Here is an 18,827-nt window from a genome sequence, read left to right on the forward strand (position 1 = left end):
CTATTACTAGCCCATTGTTCAGTCAGTGTTTTCCTTGCTTGTGCAATGATATGATAGGCTACACGTTTTTAAATAATTGCACAATTTAGGTTATGAACCTAAAATCTTTTTAAGTACTAGTTAATACTAGCTACTGTCAGATTATTGGTAAAGTTGAAGTCATTCTTAAAGTCAAATTCTATAATGTGATAAAAATGTACTCCGATAGAAACAGTTAATATGAAAACAACTTAATATTGAATTTGTAGCTCCACGCATCATTTTGTCTGGCATTCTGCTAAAACCCTGATGGATAGTATGTCGTTTTGGATTATTAATATAAAGGTTAATATGCAATTTAAAAAAACATATATTTCCTGATGTTTTTTCTTCTAATATGTTGAAAGTGCATCTTCCATTAAATGGGCAAAGTTGCAGACGTTTGCTAACCAATCAATTTCCAGTCCAAGAAGTCCCTGCATCATCAAAAAATGGCAGAACGTGAGCTTACAGTAGATCATGCAAGAAGGCTTAATTGAAAATAAAGTGCTCATAATAGCAGTGTAGTCCTCCTCCCCCTTCTTGTTACTGTCCGTTCCCCTCTCTCCCTCTCTTCTGTTTACTACCACCTTCCTTTACTTGTAATTGTAAGCACATTTATCATCAGGTCAATAAAGTTGAGCATTTCATTCAAGTGTAGCTACTTCTCAGATGTTCATCCCTCATCACATCTCTTTTTTTTTCCCCCACTGGCTGGATGTTGATTAATTTATCTTCATTCTGCCAGCTAAACCATACATAAAGTTAAAAGGACACCTGGAGTTGAAGCCATCGACCTACAAGAAGTAAGGATTTTAATTTCTTTGCATGTGTAAGGAGTTTGATGGATGTGGCTGACTTCTTGTGATATGAGCAGAAGGGATTATAGAGAACCACTTATAACCAGATTTTAGCATGACCTTTCAGTGGAAAATATGGAGTAATGTTTGTCTTTCTGAGTGTAAATTATTAATTTAATTTTTTATATTTGAACTACTTCTGACGATGAACAGTCAGAAGAGTTTTCCTGACAGCGATTTATGCAGTAGGAGGCAATCGTTTTTGTGCGAGCAATGCAAAAACTATCAGGTTTTTGCTTTTCCTGCAGCATTTTCTTCCTGTGTACTCTATAGAGCTTTTTTTTTTAACTTTGTTAACTGCATTTATAAATAATCATTCCTTCATTCATTTCCATAAAGCTGTGTCATGATTTATGTAGCCAGAGCAATAAGACACCTGTTTCATTGGGGTTGGACTGTGTTCCGTTTTTGTAAGAAGCAGCTCTCGCACAGATTGAATTGAAGGAGCTAAATGTATTTAACAGTTTATTTGGTGAGTGCATAGAATAAATCCAATTCTGCTACTCAGCAAGTAGAAATTGAGTACAAAGTATTTGCAGGAAAAGATGGAGACAGATTTGTCAGGTCCTATCTTATTATTACATATACTCATTTGACAGCTGCATCTAAATACATTATAACAATGTTATGTCTAATGTATTGCTTGTATGCTTTCTCATTTTAGTAATTAGTGATAGGAGATAATCTGTTTATTGCATGTGCATATCTTACTAAACTAGTGAACCACATCATCAGTGTGCACTAAATGTATGTCAGATATTGTAAAAGGATTTTTTTTTTAAGTGTACATTGTACAGTATATTAGTATTTATTTCCTTTGCTCAAAGGTACAAAAGTCATTTAGTGCGTTGATAAGATTCAGCTCGCTCAGGAGGGCGTGTCAGACCTTTCTGATCACTGCTGGTCAATACAGCAACATAGTGGGATGGTGTGTAACTGGCTGTCAGTTTTAAAATAAGAAAGCCCCACAAGGGCTTTCTGTGGTTGTAAGTAAGAAATACGTGAAAACTTGTATCTCCAATCGAAAGAAGAAAATCAGAACCTCTTAAAATTAAAATATTCAAAGAATCCATTTTGGTTAAATGTTCTTAAAATGAAGGTGCTCTAAGCGATGTCATGCGTTTTTTAGGCTACAACATTTTTTTTTTTGTCACATACAGCAAACATCTCCTCACTATCGGCGAGCTGCCTGTCCCCTGAACACACTGAATAAGACACACGCGGCCTCTGTAGACAGCCCAGGCTCCGCAAACGCCAACAAAACCAAACTGTGCCAGACTGTGCCAACCTGCGCCACGAAACATAACAGTCTTCCAGCCAATAACCGACAAGAAGGATTTGGGGGTGGGGGTGGGGGTCAGTGCGTGGAATGTTGGGGGAGGTGACGGGATGAGGAGGAGGGAGGGGCGAGCTAGCCTCCGTTTTGTTTGAAAATACTTTGAACATCAACAAGAAGTGACGTCACCCAACATCGCTTAGAGCACCTTTAATAATCACATCCGAATACAAAGATGCTGCATTAACATCGGTTCACATGGGCTTTTGATATGTTTTAACTAGACAGTAGATAACATACAGTATTGTTCAGACATATTTAAAGTCCAACTGAAAATGAATTGCCTGTTCATTTTCTTAACACGTTAAGACTTTATTCCTGACTGCAAAAAGGGATGACTAAAGTAAAGTTAAGCTTTCTAGTGTGCAGTTCTGCAGCAAAGCAGATGCATACAGACGTAGAGTATGTGCTCATACTGTAAGTAAATGTGAATGAGTCTTTTCATGTATGTCCTCCGGCCCTTACTGATGTTCTGTTGGCGGCTTCTAAAGACGAGAGAGCTGCAGGTACACACAGCAGAACAGCTGCACGCCCGGTCAGTCTGTAACGTCCAACCTCGCCAATCGACCAGCACAGCCGTAAACGAATGGGATCTCTCAGTCTGCTCCATCTTTCTTTCTTTTTTATTTCGAACAAAAAATAACAAAGTATAAAAAAACAACAACACAATAAGTGCGTAGCAACACACCAAAAGGAAAACAATATCTACAAAGTGTTGCGAACAATTTGTTCAACGCGCCAGAAAAGGAGCGGGGCGAAGCCGTAGCTTATTTTTTCCACCCCTCACTGCTATATATATTATATATTTTGTAGATGTATGTATCATATATTTTATATTATATATTCATAGCAAGATAACAAATAGACATAACATATACAGTATATCATTTAGACACCTACCAGACATTTCTTTTTACATTTTGCACCAAGCCACTTGCTCTTCTGTCAGGGCCTGTCACGATTTCTCCCACAAACACCATCTCTCACTTCACGGGTACATTCAAGACGTGTACATTTTCCTCACCAGCAATGTTAATGCAGATCAGGTATCATATATGTTGGGTCCTTTCTGATCTCTAGCTTATCTCAGCTGTATATAAGAATATATTTCTGTTCAGTTACTCTCCGTGGTGGCTGTTAGGGACTTCAGCAGAGCTTCCAGGATGTAAATGGGAAAGTGTGCTAGGGCAATATATCAGGCTAAGCAGGAAGAACAGTTTTTGTTCAGAGAGGAACTTGGACTTGGAATTGAAACTGGAGGTAGTACATTAACAGTACAAGGTCAGTGCCAGGGGCGTCGGACTGGGGGGGAAAAGGGGACTGATACCCAGGGTTCTGATGTGAGGAGGGCCCAAAAAGATGCTAGAATGAATAGCTGTGGATGCGGGGAAGGGCCAATAGAAAATGCCTTTCTACAGGGCCCAGAATGTTGTGCTACGCCCCTGGTCAGTGCAAAAGGATCAAACATGGCATCCAGACAGTTACCATATACATAGCAAGCAGCCACTCCCTGAGTCTGTGAGTAATAATTAGTTACTTTCCGCTCCTGATTGGGATGGATTTTATTGGATGGAGATGTCTAGGATTGTTTAATTGATTATTGATTAATCACCATCATCCCATCTCCCCACCCAGGAGCTATAGAAAAAGTCTCCTCACATCTTTTGTAGTCAGAAGCAACAACATTGATTCTGTCAGGACGCAAAGTGGGTTTTCGGCTAGTAATACACACAAAAGCCTCCACGAAATCAGCCATTTACAATCAAACAATTATTTTTATGGTGGATTGAACCGATCAGTGGATGAGGTGATCATATGCATTCAATAGATGTGGCAAGCTGCTCAGCATCAAGTTCCCGTTTGTGTTTTTCTTAAAAATGCTAGTTTCGCTGAGTGATATATTTGATCTCCATAGCCAGTAATGGTCGGCCCTGACTGAGCGACACTGAAGCATCTTGGGTATTCGCCCACTTGGCTTTACTTATATTTATATTAGTTATCTGTCTGTGCCGCCCATTTGTCTCTCTTTCAAAAAACATTTACATTTCCTCTTTTACTACTTATAAATGTGATATGGCCTCACTTTAGAAGTTTCTTTATGCCAGTTCAGTGAAGCTTTACTTAAATTGTTTATACAATAACAATAAAATAATAATGTAACATTGACGCAGATCTATTTAGTCATATAGCTGTGTTTAATGTTTGAGGAGAACATCTATTGTCATTTCTGTGGTCATCTGTTTAGTACAGTAGTGCAGTGGCAAAGATATGAAAAACCTTAGCAACACTCATTTTTATTATTAGCCGTTAGCTAATCTTAGCACATGCTAACACGCTAAACCAAGATGTTGAACGTGGTTTGCAGTGTGGCTCCTTTGCATCGGCATGTTAGCATTGTTGTTGTGAGCATGTAAGCATGCTTATAGCATTTAGCTCCCAGCGCCGCTGTGCCAAAGTACAGTCTCGAAGAACTTGGAGTATTCTTCGATAAGAAACAGTGTTAAAAAAGAACACAAATCCCTGCAGTTATTCCCACTAAATGCTAGTATATAATCTGTGAGTACTGATTTGTAGCGATGTAATCAATTTATTAACAGTCTCGCTATTAAACTTTGAAACCAGGAATGTCCTGACAATGCTGGTACTTATGATGTGTGAGAGGAACATCTGAGAGTTTGCTTCAGTCTCCTGGATCTGCATTACAAACCCTATCACCATCTTTATATACAGAACCCACACACACACACACACACACACACACACACACACACACACACACACACACACAGAGAGAAAGAGAGGCGCAGCAGTTCTGTCGAGCAGAGTGTGTGAAAGATGGAATATAGAGAGCAGGGTGAATGGTGGCTGAGCTGGCTTCCCCCTGCAGAGTCTGCAGTGTAAAACCAATCAGATCTCAACGAATCTCACACATCGATCCTGTGAAAAATATTGATACTACAGCCACTACTGCATTGGGCATTTAATCTAACAGGCATTCACAATAACAATTAAAAAAAAAATGGAATGTGAACAATTTTAATTACAGAGTGAAGCAAATGAAGGTGCAAAATGTCATTATATTGTTACATCGTTACCTACTGTATACATAAAACAACTAACTGGAGTCTGAAAAAAACCCAAATCCAAAACATGGCTCCAGCTTCATCATCACATCCACCTTCCTCTGTGCTTCTCTCTCTCTTTAATTCCCTCTCTCACTCTCTATATAAAATCTGTTTGATTGAGTATCTGTTTCTGTCTTGTGTGCTCAGCAACAGCCTCTCTCATCTCCCACACTCTCTCTCACACACACACACACACACACACACTCATGCTCATACACACCTCTCTGTATGCGTCTGCCTGAACTCCTGAAACACTATACATGGGGCGACTGGTACTCTGGATTCTTATGATTCTTCATTTTGAGGTAAGCGCACACAGGCTGGACTGTCAGTACCATACATTTACATTTTACGGACCTGGAGGGACCCTAAGTGGTAATAAAACGGGATCATTACGGCTATGGCTCGGTTGCAGCAGCAGCTACTTAATGCAAGACCTATTACAATTTCCTTTTGTCGCGTGGTGTATAATCTGTCTGGCTTTCTGTGTTGCAGTCTGAGGTAGATATGCAGCGGATAAATTGCTGTTGATAGATGTTCGATGAGCAGTTTGCACATTCAGATGTTCTTTTTAACTGTGTAGTTCTGTGTAGTAATATGCTTCACTAATGTATTAAGTGTAAAACAAAAAAAGTGGATTTTTGCATACTTTAAGTAATTCATGAACTACTAGTAAACTGTTACTCACATGAACAATCACACATGCATTGTTTTATTTGTCTCCTTTTTTTCATACAAATGCATGGACTGTATATACAGTAAGAACCAGGCATTTGAATGAATCTTACTAATACAGGTATGAATTTTACATACACTGCTACCTTCTGGCTGTGGGATGTGTTTAATTTAGTGAGTGGACAACCTCCTTGTGTATTCCCAGCAGCTGTAAAACTGTTTGGAGAGAAGTGTATATTTTGCTGTCACTGTGTGACAGTTTATTGCTCTAATTTTGGATCAAGATCAACAGATCTGCTGACTAAGGAACTGCAGTCAACGAATTACGAAGACAGGAGCTTGTTAGTAAGCTTGCAGTCCACCGATGCAGAGTGAACTGGAAGTGGCAGGCCTACTGGTCCAAATGATAAAAAAAAAAATCCTTCCCTCTTAAATCATTTTCAAAGTTTCCATGACAAAGGGAGTGTCGGACACATCTATCACTTTTCTCAACTCCATCGCCTTAACAAGGTAAAGATGCATCAGAGTGCAGAGGCTCCAGTTTTAGTTGTAAATGAGAGTGCCTTCTTGGTTTGAGCCGACAATGACCGACATCATCACACCGAACCAGGTTTTTGCGACTGGACATCTAAAGCTACTGCTCCTCTAACTTTTGCAAAGATACAAAGATCTCTGACAGGTACCTGCGCTTTGCCATATTTCTTCTGCAACTGCAGATCTGCATCACCTAAAGGAAATAAATCTTCATCTACAATGGGGCATCTTTTTCATCCAGGGCGAAAAACCAAATGTTTACATAGGTGTGGGTGGAATAACAAAGCTGAACCGTCTCATCACAAACTAAAAGGCTTACATGGTGCATATGATGATGAGAAAAAAGAACAGTTGGCTTCCGTTCCAAAACATGAGCGACTTGTGTGTGTGTGTGTGTGTGTGTGTGTGTGTGCCGTGCTGAGAGCTTCACCTTGTTGTTGCCTGTCATTGAGCATCATCCTCACTACTGACAGCTTTTGTGTTTTTGAGAAAGTGAACCTATTGTGAACCTTCTTTTATTTAAAACAATTGCCGTTAAATGCTGTTAGTGCTGAATTGCATGTTAAAAAAAGGTGTTCCTGCTTCTGCCTAGTGTCCCCTCCTTCAGAGTGTGAGGTGGACGGAATCCCCAGTGGTTACGGATCCAGGGACTCCATCCTCAGGCCTGGCTCGAAGAGGGACTGGAAGAGACGAAGGCGTGGCCAACTAAAGCGGATTGACAGGTAAGCTCAACCGGTATGGGTGCATTTGTCTGTGTATTCATGACATGGATCATTTACGTTTTAAAGCCACTCGTGCAGTCACATCTGTTCGAATGTTGCATTTACCGTATGTCAGCAGTTCCATTTAACGCCTCAAGTGCAGCTAATAGGCTGGCTGCTGCAGGCCTGTATATATACTGCTGGGGTTGCTGTCAGGCACTGTGGTCAGTATGAAACCCTTGTGTTCGTGTGGTGACTGATGTTTCAGCTGCAGCAGCTGGGATCCAGGCCACACCAGCGCCGAGGCTGGCAAAGGGAAACAGCAGCCTGTGTACGGACTGAGTGGAGGTGCAGCCATGCGCTGCTCCACCCTACTCGGCATCCTCACGGGGGTGCTTCTCTACTTGGTGCTGGGAGCTGTGGTGTTCCGCGCCTTGGAGGTTCCACGCGAGGAGGGCAAGTACGTGCAGCTGCAGGACACGCGCCGGGACTTCCTGTTGAACTTCACCTGCATGGGCCCAGACGACCTGCAGACCCTTATAGAGGTACAGCAGGTCTTCTCATGACAAGAGCCTCTCGTTATCTACTTTTTATTTTGGAATATTTTCCGAGTGTTTAACAGATAAACAAGCACCTATCAACAGTGCAGTCTGCTAAGCTAGTCTTCCCTTCTGTTCTTACAATTTCCAGTGGGCGGGGCATCAGGGTGGGTAGAAGAGCCTCTTCCTCTTGTGTTCTCAGTCTATAAATCGGTTTGAGCATATTAGTGACACACCACAGCCAGTTTTGTGTCAATTTTGTGCTACCTAAAACAGTGGTTCCCAACTTTTTGGGCTTGTGACCCCTTGAAATTAAGCAGTGTCTGTTGCCTCATCACCGGTGCCTTGACATAGGTTGTGAACAGTTATACCAAAAAAGTGATTTTCCTTCTCAGTTCATGCCATTTCAAGGATTTTTCAACATATTTCACAAAAAAAAATTTCAGATTTTTTTCCTTCTTGTGACCCCATAGATTTTATTTGGGAGCCTTTGGGAGCGGTGACCCCCAGGTTGGTATGCATTATAAAGACCATTTTTATTGGACGACTTTAATGCTGCAGCATTTCCTTCCCTTCACTGTCATGCTAATTTCAGCTGTTTGATTTATAGAAGAAAGAAACTATTTGAAACTAAGAATTTTATGGGTGACCCTTCAGATTTAGTGTTTGGAGCTGGTCAGTGAAGCTGTCTTTGACAGGTGTGGTCAGAGCAGTACATAAGGATGGGTCAGCTCCAGTGTGTGTGTGTGTGTGTGTGTGTGTGTGTGTGTGTGTGCGTGTGCGCGCGCGTGTGCGTGCGTGCGTGCATGCGTGCGAAAGCTGACAGTTGGCAACCGTGCTGTGATCCTGAGATGTTTGTCCTTGCTCCAGAATGAAAGTTGTAAATTACTGTTTTAGCCTGCAAAGTGATCTATAGATGCCATGTGGCTGACATTTGAAAAAAAAAGCTTAGTGACTGAAGGACATGACAGAAGTAAACAGGGTGGTCCTTTATTCAAGCAGGCCATATTTTGTTTTTAATTATTTAATGGAAGATGATAAGAGATCTGCCGTACTCCTTTAGTGCATCCTGTTTACTGATTAAATGAAAAGACTGAAAGGATAATGAGGACATATCAGAGTTTATAATATTAGTTTCAATTTCATTATAGACAATGCTTTTCAAAATGCCCGTTTCCCAATGCCACTTTAATTTTGATGTTGAGTTTTATCCATAATGAAACATTTTTTCATAATGTCCCATTTCCTGATGGTGTTGTCAACTGTCACCGCCCCTTTACCTTTCAATAAATGTCAAATGTGTATTAAACAACCCAAGGTTAAAAGCAACACGAGTGAATGCTTAGAGAACTCTTAAAAGGACATTGTCTACAAATGCATTCATCTTAAAGAAAATAAAGGTTAACAAGCATCTGGGGGCTTTCTAAAACAAAAAGGTTCCAGGTTTCCAAATTATTATAGTAGGATACTTGAAATATATCTATATAATAAGCAAGCAATGATTTGATTGTGCTGTCAGAAAACAAACCTTATTCATGAGTGAACCAGGCAGCTGTTAAGTAGTTAAGTAGTAGTTTAGTAGTGTTAAGTAGTAGTTAAGAAGTGGCGACACAGCGCGGTGGAGGAGGGTCTGGCTGGTCTACACAGCAATCCGGGATTGTAAAAAAATGTGTTCTGGTTTATTGGCATATCTTTAAACCAATCACAATCGTCGCTTGCTAAATAGCCTCGGGAAGGAACTTGTTTTGGTGGAACATGTGTACATTCAAAAGTTGTTTTAGTCTTGCGACAGAAAACTCCGATTGGACAGATAGTCTAGCTAGCTGTCTGGATTTACCCTGCAGAGATCTGAGGAGCAGTTAACTCGCCTGACAAGCCAGACCCACATCAAGACGTTGGGTCTGGGAACTCTCCATTGACGGAGCTCAATCCGAGGGTTAAACGATTGTCTTTCAAATGCCCTCTGCATGCAATAGGATAGCGCTACAACCAGGCAGAGCAACAAAGAAGGAAGAGAAACTAGTTGATAGATTAAACTTTTGCCGTATCCGGTCGGTAAAACTCCGAACACATCTTCCTCTTTTAAGAATGATTTCAGTGCCGTTCTTTGTTCTTTTCTCAAAGAAAAGCTGAACTCCAAGTCTTCCAGAAGACCGCTGTTCCCAGCAGCAGCAGCAGCCATAAGCCCCGCCCACACTCTATACACGATGTGATTGTCCTGACCAGAGTTTGGTTTTTCCAGCTCGCAAGCCAACATAGAGTGCCTAGACCCCCCTCCTGGCTGCAAATTAAATTTGCTGCCGCTAGGGTCCGTCTAGATTTCTAGGCTAGCAGTTAACCATTGTCCTCATAAATCCACCTGAGATTCAAATTTCAACACAAAGAAAGCGGAAGTTAATGGACATCCGGCTGACAAGACGGACATACGGTAGAATATTGGGCGGCAACAGAGCAATCCCGGAAGTGGAAGGTCGTGGATATGGTTTAGATTAGGTTTCACTGAACCAATGTCAGTTGATGTTTCAAGGTCCTCAATAGAAAAGTTCCTTCCTACTACACTCTGTTCTCAACTGATTAATATGAGATGTCGAAAAACCTCAAGATCCCACTCTTGTACAGTCATACATTTTCTACCTCTGCTTATAAATGTGGTTGATCATGTGTATTGAAACGCTTAAATCTATGGTGACATGGGATTATGTATCTGCACTGTCAGGCATGTCAGTATATGGCGATGCAAAGCTCTACAATCGTAGTCTCTGTGCTGTCGCATAACATAGCACTGAAATGTGGCTAAATAGGTTGACAGGATAGGATGTGAGACAGTATTGTTTTTCTTGCTCCTAATAGTTCAGACAAATTCCCTGCTGTGGTGAACAGTCTACACCGAGGCTGAGGTGCACATGGTTAACCTCATAATGTAGCCTTAGACCCTGAATTTAATTTAACATGAGCCAGGTGAGGAGTAGAAAAAGCTTTCATTTCCACATTTCAAATTGTTCAAGCTACAAAACCAAAGCCCAATTATTCGTTTTACCGCTGACTTCCTGACAAGGTGAGGTTATAAACACTGCACTGCCTCTTGGAGATTATTTTGGGCCTAACAAACTTTGGATCCTTGCTTGATATGACTCAGTCAGGTTTAGTGAAGTACAGCTAATTTCATAACCCAAAATGTGCTGTGTTAGTTTGGCAAACTATTGGCCGTGCTTACACTAATTAGGAGCTTCAGTGATTCAAATGAACGCACAGCTAAAATCCTAAAACAATAGAAACCAATCCATTACCAAATGAGTTAGGATAGATATATGCAGTGGCGTCAGTCCAACAGAGAGGAACAACCAGACTCAGCCCTGCCTTTGTCATCATAAACGTCTTATTAGTTCAATCGCAACTTCATCATACTCAGCTTTAAATTCAGAGTTAACAAATGTCTTCACAAAACAGATAATTAGATCAGGAATTAGATTATCTGTGCTGGCAGTGGTTCAATACACTCAGGGCAGAATGGAGCCGTCACGATTGTACATCACCAGTCACTTCTTTGCCACTGACTGCCTGCTGCTGAAGCCATGACAATGCATTTTCTACAGCATTACCAACATTACTGGGTTAGTTATTTGGATCATGATAAACAAAAGCTCATGCTCATGTGTGTGCCTTTGAAACGTTCAACAAATGAATCATGTGTACAATTTGAATTTAATGACAGGCTAGTTGATTAGTTTGTAAGGTTATGCTAAGCCCTCTTTTTTAATATCCAATTAAATATCAATTGCTGAACTGTTTCGTGAAATAACCACTAAACTCTTCTCTTCTCCACCGTCCCTTCCCAGGAAGTAGTGGCGGCCGTCGGTGCAGGTGTGGATCCCAGCAGCAACATCACCTTTACCAGCCAATGGGATTTGGCCAGTGCCTTTTTTTTCTCAGGGACTATCATCACAACCATCGGTGGGTGTCCAATAGGAGCATAAGACGACTGATTAAATACTTGTGACTGGAATCTGTTTAAATTCTGAACTTTACATTTTGCGTCTTCAAATCGGCTGCTCTTCCAACTCTGACCCCCACATGTTCAGGTTTTGGAAACATCTCCCCCAAGACAGAAGGAGGGCAGCTGTTCTGCATTTTCTACGCTCTTGTGGGAATCCCGATGTTTGGTTTCCTGCTCGCTGGAGTCGGTGACCATCTGGGTACTGGGCTGAGGAAAGCTGTTGCAAAAATAGAGACTCTCTTCCGGGTCAGACCCTCGACAGAGCTTTCAATGTCTTTCTTTGCGTGCATTGTACATGTACTTCCCTTTTATTTGTCTCATCCCACCATGTTGTTTCACCTTGCCGACAGAAATGGCGAGTTAGTCCAACCATTGTGCGAGTGATCTCAGCCGTCCTGTCCATCCTGCTGGGTTGCGTGCTCTTTGTTGCGGTGCCAATCCTGGTTTTCAAAGAGGTGGAGGGGTGGACTTATCTGGAGTCGGCCTACTTTGTAGTTATCACCTTGACAACCGTGGGGTTTGGAGACTATGTTGCAGGTATAAAACAGTTCATCAACCACCCACGTGTTTCTTAACACAGCTTGCACTGGTGTGTAATGACTCTCATGCAGGCCGAGTCCAGGTTCTAATCTGAGCCACGGCCCTCTGCGGCATGTCGTCCCCCTGTTTCTCTTTCCTGTCTTCAAGCTGTCCTGTCAATTTGAGGCCACAAAAGCCCACAAAAAGAATGTCTAATCAGTGCACCGATACAGCCCCATTAAAAAGCCTTTAAAAAGAGGGCTTTTCAACACTCGACATACTTTAATACACAGATAAATAAATATTTACTCAGGACATTTCCCTGTTTGTGCCAAGCAGCTGAAGTGAAAACATAGTTTCCGTTGCAGTCTAATTTGTTGATATTCGACTTGCGCTTTCTTTTTTTCATATTTTTGCATTTCCGTTGAATTTATTGATCTGTAGATGAGTATGAGTATGACTTAATTAGCCTTCCATAAATATAACTGTCAGTTGTAATGTATTAAGTTCCCTTAGCACAGACAATAATCATTTACCTCATAAATTATTCAGGACTCTTTCCTTGTAAGAGATGCATTATTGATCACCTAATCTGCTATACTGTATAGTATCTTGTATGTTAAATGTGTATTTACTCCATAAAAAATGGATGGATGGATGGATGGATGAATATGTTGCCTTTACCCACTGCTATATACTGTGTCTTTGTATCTTCTCAAAGGGGATTCTGGAATTGCGGGGAGTGACCACTGGTATAAGCCTTTGGTTTGGTTCTGGATCTTGCTGGGTCTTGCCTACTTTGCATCTATCCTGACAATGATTGGTAACTGGCTTCGGGTTCTATCTAAGAAGACCAGAGCTGAGGTACCTCTTCACCTCTCATGTCTGTTTTTTATCACGTCTTATGTCTTTCTTTCCACCATCTCTGTATTTATCCTCTCCTTTTAGATGGAGGAGCTTCGAGCCCACGCCACTGACTGGACTCAAAACATCCAAAATATGTCTGTAGATTTTCGCATTGCAGGAAAAATTGATGACCCTTTCAAACGCCGTCGGCGAAAGCGACGCCACGGCCCTCGCAGCCAAGGCCACAGTGTGTCAGCTAATGGGGCTCCTGAGGGGAAAGAAGGGCAGCGTGAGAGTCAAACAGAGTCTGGATCTTCCTCCTCCTCCTCCTCCTCCTCCTCTAATGAATCAGGGTCTGAGTCAGAAACACACTCCCAGGTCACTCAGACGGAGCGAGTGCCTGAAGAAAAAACTGCAGAGCCTGAAAAAGAGGAGACTCTTCCAGATCCACACTTGTCTCAGCCTCTGGACTACTTTGGGGAGAACCTTGCCTTTATTGATGAGTCTTCAGATGCCCAGAGTGGTAAACTACATTTGGATCCTCTGCTGGATACATCACAATCCAACTGTACACGCTCTCGTCTGCCCAAAAGGAGACGCCAAAGAAGACCCGTTCCACAGAGGAGCCCCAAAATCAACAGCTCCAACCGTGACAGGAAGGAGCCCAATGGAACCCCCAAACCAGTTCCAGGCCTACCAGTGAAGCCTTAAGACTGAAGCTGATTACAGAAACTCTACCGCTAGCACAAGTATCGACTTGAGAGATATGAGATGTGTTCACAATCTGACCGAAGAGTTCTTAATGTAGCAATTTATTTGTGTATATGTACTGCTTACTTACAAACCTAAGATGAAAACACGTTATAGAAGCCTTAGCCACTTGTGGTTTGCATCTAATGCTCTTAGCATGTGAGTGTGTATGCCTCAATCAAAGATGATGAAGTGATTTTTATGCCAATGTTCCCATTACTTTCTGAGGAGTTACTGCTCTCTACTGGGCCAAAACAGAAATGCACTACCACTCTCTTAACATGAGGGTTCCCGCCTTTTATTAATCCAAATAGTGCAAAAAACAAGAAAGAGCAACCAAAAAGCATGTGGTCAGTGTGTTGTTCATGTAAAAGAGAGGTTGCTTCGGTCTAAGATACTCTCGAATCCTGCCAACAATTAAACGGGTAATAACGAGGCTCTTGTACATTTGTGGTATGTAATAACTTTTTTTTAATACTGTGTACAACCATACTATTTGCATTTTGATGGCCAGATGCATTAATCCTACTGTACTGCATATATGTAATAAAGATATTTTTAATGAAAGCAGCACTGTGTCTTACAAGTATGTTTAGCATATTATTACTAAGTACTTGGTTTCTTAAGAAGCTGTTCCAGCCTATAAGGTTCTCTAGGAAACGTGATACTAGCTGTTGAACAAACATCACTTTTATCATCACATGTTGGGTTAGTGCCCCTGGGGCACGAAGAATGGCACATCACACATGACAAAAGTAGGTCAGCATGTCTAACAAAGCTGGGATGGAGCATAATAATGTGCATTAGGGAGAGCTGAATCACTGTGGGTGTTTTCCAGAGACCAGACACATATCACACAGCCACTGAAAACCACGATTGGCTACAATATGTATCCCAAACTTATTTTAGAAGATCTCACAGTGCCCAACATAGAGTGTCTCTTCATGAGGATCATCTATGGACTAGAATATGGTATCAGGTTTCATACCAGATTCAATTACTCATGTCACAAATCTTTTCTTTTTTTTCTGAAGGTTTTAAGGTCTGTCCTTCAGAAATTGCCAGTCGCACGAAAATGTCCTACACCTCTTGTTGGCAACGTAAGCCTCTTCTAGGAACAAACCAGGGACTCTGACTTTGTCATCATGTGTCCAACAAATCATCAAAATGTCCAATTCACATTTGTATAGATGTAGTGTCTAAACACCACCAATATGTCAAACTAAAAAACAACTCAACTTGCAAAAGGTGAAAGGGAAACACTTTCAAATTTAGAGAGCTGTTTGAAAATACTTTTGGTGTTAATAGCCAAAAGCTAAGTTATAACTTTATATATATATATAGTTATAGTTATATTCAGACAAAAGGTAAACACATATTTAAGTGTAACAAGATGAAGAGTCCACAGCCAGGCTTAACCTGATGATGGCACTAGAGGAAAAGTCAGGGGATCACCAGAGACATTAGAATTTGGCACCATACCACCAAGTCTGTAAGAAATCACATTGAACTCTGCTGAAATATTTCAGTCTGGACGGACGACCGACCGACATTTGCATCCTTGTAGCAGCTAAAAACAACACTACTAAGACAAGCAAATAGGCAAGGTTTTAAACTGATTCCAGTTAGTTTAGTAGTTGTTTCTAAATACAGGCCTGATTTTGTGCAGAAGGGGAGGATGAAAACATTCATGTGGCTTTCATGCTCACTATAGACCGACTTAGGTTGGTAGAGACAGGCCAGACATGTGCTGCAGGATTTGAATAGCACACATACAGTACTGTATTGTAGATGTCCTGTATAAATGCCCTTCAAGTTGTCAATATGGCCCTTTTAGCATGTGCTGTCGCTCCTCAGTTGATCCATGTAAGTGATACTCGGCTGGACTCTACCTTGGTGTTTCAATCTGAAAATGGCCCCAAGGACAAACATGATGCAGTAACAGACTGTGTCTGCAGTTGTTTTGCTGTCTGTATTTTAATTTTATATATAAAAAGCCTATGTTCCGTAATGTCACAAAATATCTGGTACGTAAAAGTTGAAGTTGATACTAAATTATAATCCCCAAGTAAATGGATGCAGATTTCTCTCTTTGAAAACAACCAGCAGATGGCATACCCTGACACATTTCCCTCCATATTACAGTCCAACCCTAATTTATACAGTATAATTCCATACATCCAAGGTCCTTTGACTGAAATTGACTTGCATTTGTTTGTTGGTGACCATCTGAATGATTTGAAATGAGACAAATTGCACTTAGCCTTTTGTTGGCGAGTGAGCAAAATGTTTTAAAGGAGCAGAAAGCAAGTGACTGTTCATCGGCTGTTTAGAAATCTGACACTTTACTGTAGGATATGTAAAAAGTCGGGGGGGAAAACGGCAGCCTTCTGGCATTGCGTTCAGGAAGTCAGCAGGCAGTGATGATGTGCTGTGGCAGTGGGTGACCTTTAACTGGAGGACACACACTCAGCTGCTATAACGTCATCAGTACTGCTGCTGTTGCTGCAGTTTCCCTGTGCTGCCACAAGAGGGGAAATAATGGCTAGTGTTTGAAGCACTGATGTAGTCTACAATACTGACCTGGAATTAAAGGGAAAATTCACCCTGAATTAGAATCCAAATATGTTAATTCTACAGTTTTGCACACTCCAGGTTTGCACAAGTATTTCCTTCGGCTGGAAGACAGAAACACAGACTCGTGTCATTTCGAGACAAATTCTGGAGCTGCTCCCTAATGGGGACAATTCACAATTGACAAAGGGACGCTGTACACATCTTCAACAAAACGTCTGAAACCTGGCACTCCATTGAGTGTATCCTGATGACATTATCAAGCCATGATGATCTGATCTCCAATTTAGTAAAACAACTGCCCGTATTTACTGACCTAATCATTATAATATAGCAAAATGTAATGCCCTCTTTTAGGTTGAATTTTCCCTTTAAACTTAATATAAATGTAGTAAGTAATAGGAATATATACAGTATACATGTAGCAACAGAGACATAAAGCCTTCTGATTGTATAGCTATGGACCAGGGCAAACTGAAACTGAAGATCACCATGCTGTTAGTAAGTATCCTACTCTGTATTCAGTATAGTAGGCTAATATTAATGATTATAAGCTGATCAAGGAGTTTATAATATAGATGGAGGCTGTTCTCTCTCACAGATGCAGTGCCCAATGCTATTTGTGTATCAGGCACAATGGCTCCTTGGTATTTATGTTGCCTATCAGCTGACACCTGTCTGAGGTCAGGACCTGCTGTTGGGAGCACCCTAGGGACCCCAGCTGGTATTCACATTGTGCCTCTACTCCTCCACTCTTCATAGCTTGAACACATATCCTTGGCGACTACTTGCTGTCATGAGTAAGACAGTTGTAATATTATAATGCAGAATGATCTGTCAAAAATGATTACCAAAAAACATAAACAAACTTAAGTGTCTGTGCTGATCTGAACAGTTCATATCTGATTTTGTTTGGCCTTCCTGTCTCTCATAACCACACACACACACACACACACACACACACACACACACACACACACACACACACACACACACACACACACACACACACACACACACACACACACACACACACACACACACACACACGCATCCTCATTATTTCTATATTCTTTTAATTTATTTCATACCTTTGTTGTGTTGTTTCATGTATCCAACCGTATGCTTGTGTTGTTTTTTAATTCCATGCTTACTTGTTTTGTATAAATTGTAGATTTCAGGACATTTGTAATTGCTCATAATCCTTTTTGTCCCCTCTTCCTTATAGGTGAGATTCCTTCTATAAGCCCCTAGGGGTTTTCTTACAATCTCACCTACACAATCTTTCTTTTCTCTTGTTGTGTTCCCGTTGCCTTGATTGTATTGTGCAAAGGAATACTACGACTAAAAGAATCTCAAAACATAAACTACGTTTATGCTTTTTTATTTGTTATTTTCATTCTCTCTTTTGATTTTAATTTTTCCTTTAGTTATTTAGTTACCTTGCTTTTGTTGTTGTTGCCTTTTATTGTTATTATTATTATTATTACCACTGGGTGGATTGCATATGAATATATATATATATATATATATATATATATATATATATATATAGAGAGAGAGAGAGAGAGAGAGAGAGAGTTGCAATAAAAGTATCCCAAAAAAAACCATAAAGATTTTCTGGCAAATCCAATGTTCCGCTTTTTGAGTGAATCTAATGAATATAGCATGATAAGAGGGTGATGCAGACTCTGCAGCAGTATGAGGATGCAGTGTCTGCAGAATTGCAGTGTCTGCAGCACAGACTCAATCACCTTGCTTCAAGGTCGCAATGACACTGCCGTCAGTTTTTCCTCTCATGCACGCGCACCACTTGGAAAAGCCTGTCTCGTGCCCAGAGCCAACTGCAAACATGACCACATCAAAACGCATGCCCACTGTTGTCCTGCACCTCTGTGACAAGAGTGTGGCTGCATCGCTTATTGGTTTAAACAGGCTAGACTAACGTGTATTGGTCTATAATTAGAGAGGTAATGCTGCCGGGCTCATTGGGGAAATACTCACTTGTCCAAAGTCTACACCGTGGGCTGCTATAGGCTACTATTTCGTTTTTGTTAATATAATTTATTTTAATTAGGGGACAAGGTTGTCAACTCTTCCGTGACAACTTCCCTCCTGTCTGTGCCAGCTGTTACCAGGCATGCTGGAGAGCAGGGGGCAGCCTATTTTGAGAAGCAGCAGGCTACCAAGTTTGACAGAAAAATCATTGAATTGTTGTTATCGGCTACATTAAACATTAGCATACACATATCTAAGACATGTTTGAGAATATTATTTTTTTTTATAACGCATCTGGCAAACTGTATCGCAGGCTACTGTTTTTTTTCTTTCCAAACTACTACCCCTTGATTATTTC

General features: G+C 41.0%; 1 protein-coding gene across 1 annotated transcript; it reads left to right on the forward strand.

Moving 5' to 3' along the window:
• The first annotated feature begins 766 nt into the window (after positions 1-766).
• LOC120544052 (potassium channel subfamily K member 4) lies at positions 767-14,394 on the forward strand. Its single transcript, XM_039777578.1, has 8 exons — positions 767-824; positions 7,141-7,270; positions 7,518-7,794; positions 11,625-11,739; positions 11,868-12,028; positions 12,133-12,319; positions 13,023-13,165; positions 13,250-14,394. Coding segments are annotated over exons 1-8 (1,623 nt in total). The 5' UTR covers positions 767-823; the 3' UTR covers positions 13,859-14,394.
• Positions 14,395-18,827: the final 4,433 nt, after the last annotated feature.

Source organism: Perca fluviatilis, chromosome 16 (genome assembly GCF_010015445.1).
Source record: "Perca fluviatilis chromosome 16, GENO_Pfluv_1.0, whole genome shotgun sequence".
Lineage (NCBI taxonomy): Eukaryota > Metazoa > Chordata > Actinopteri > Perciformes > Percidae > Perca > Perca fluviatilis.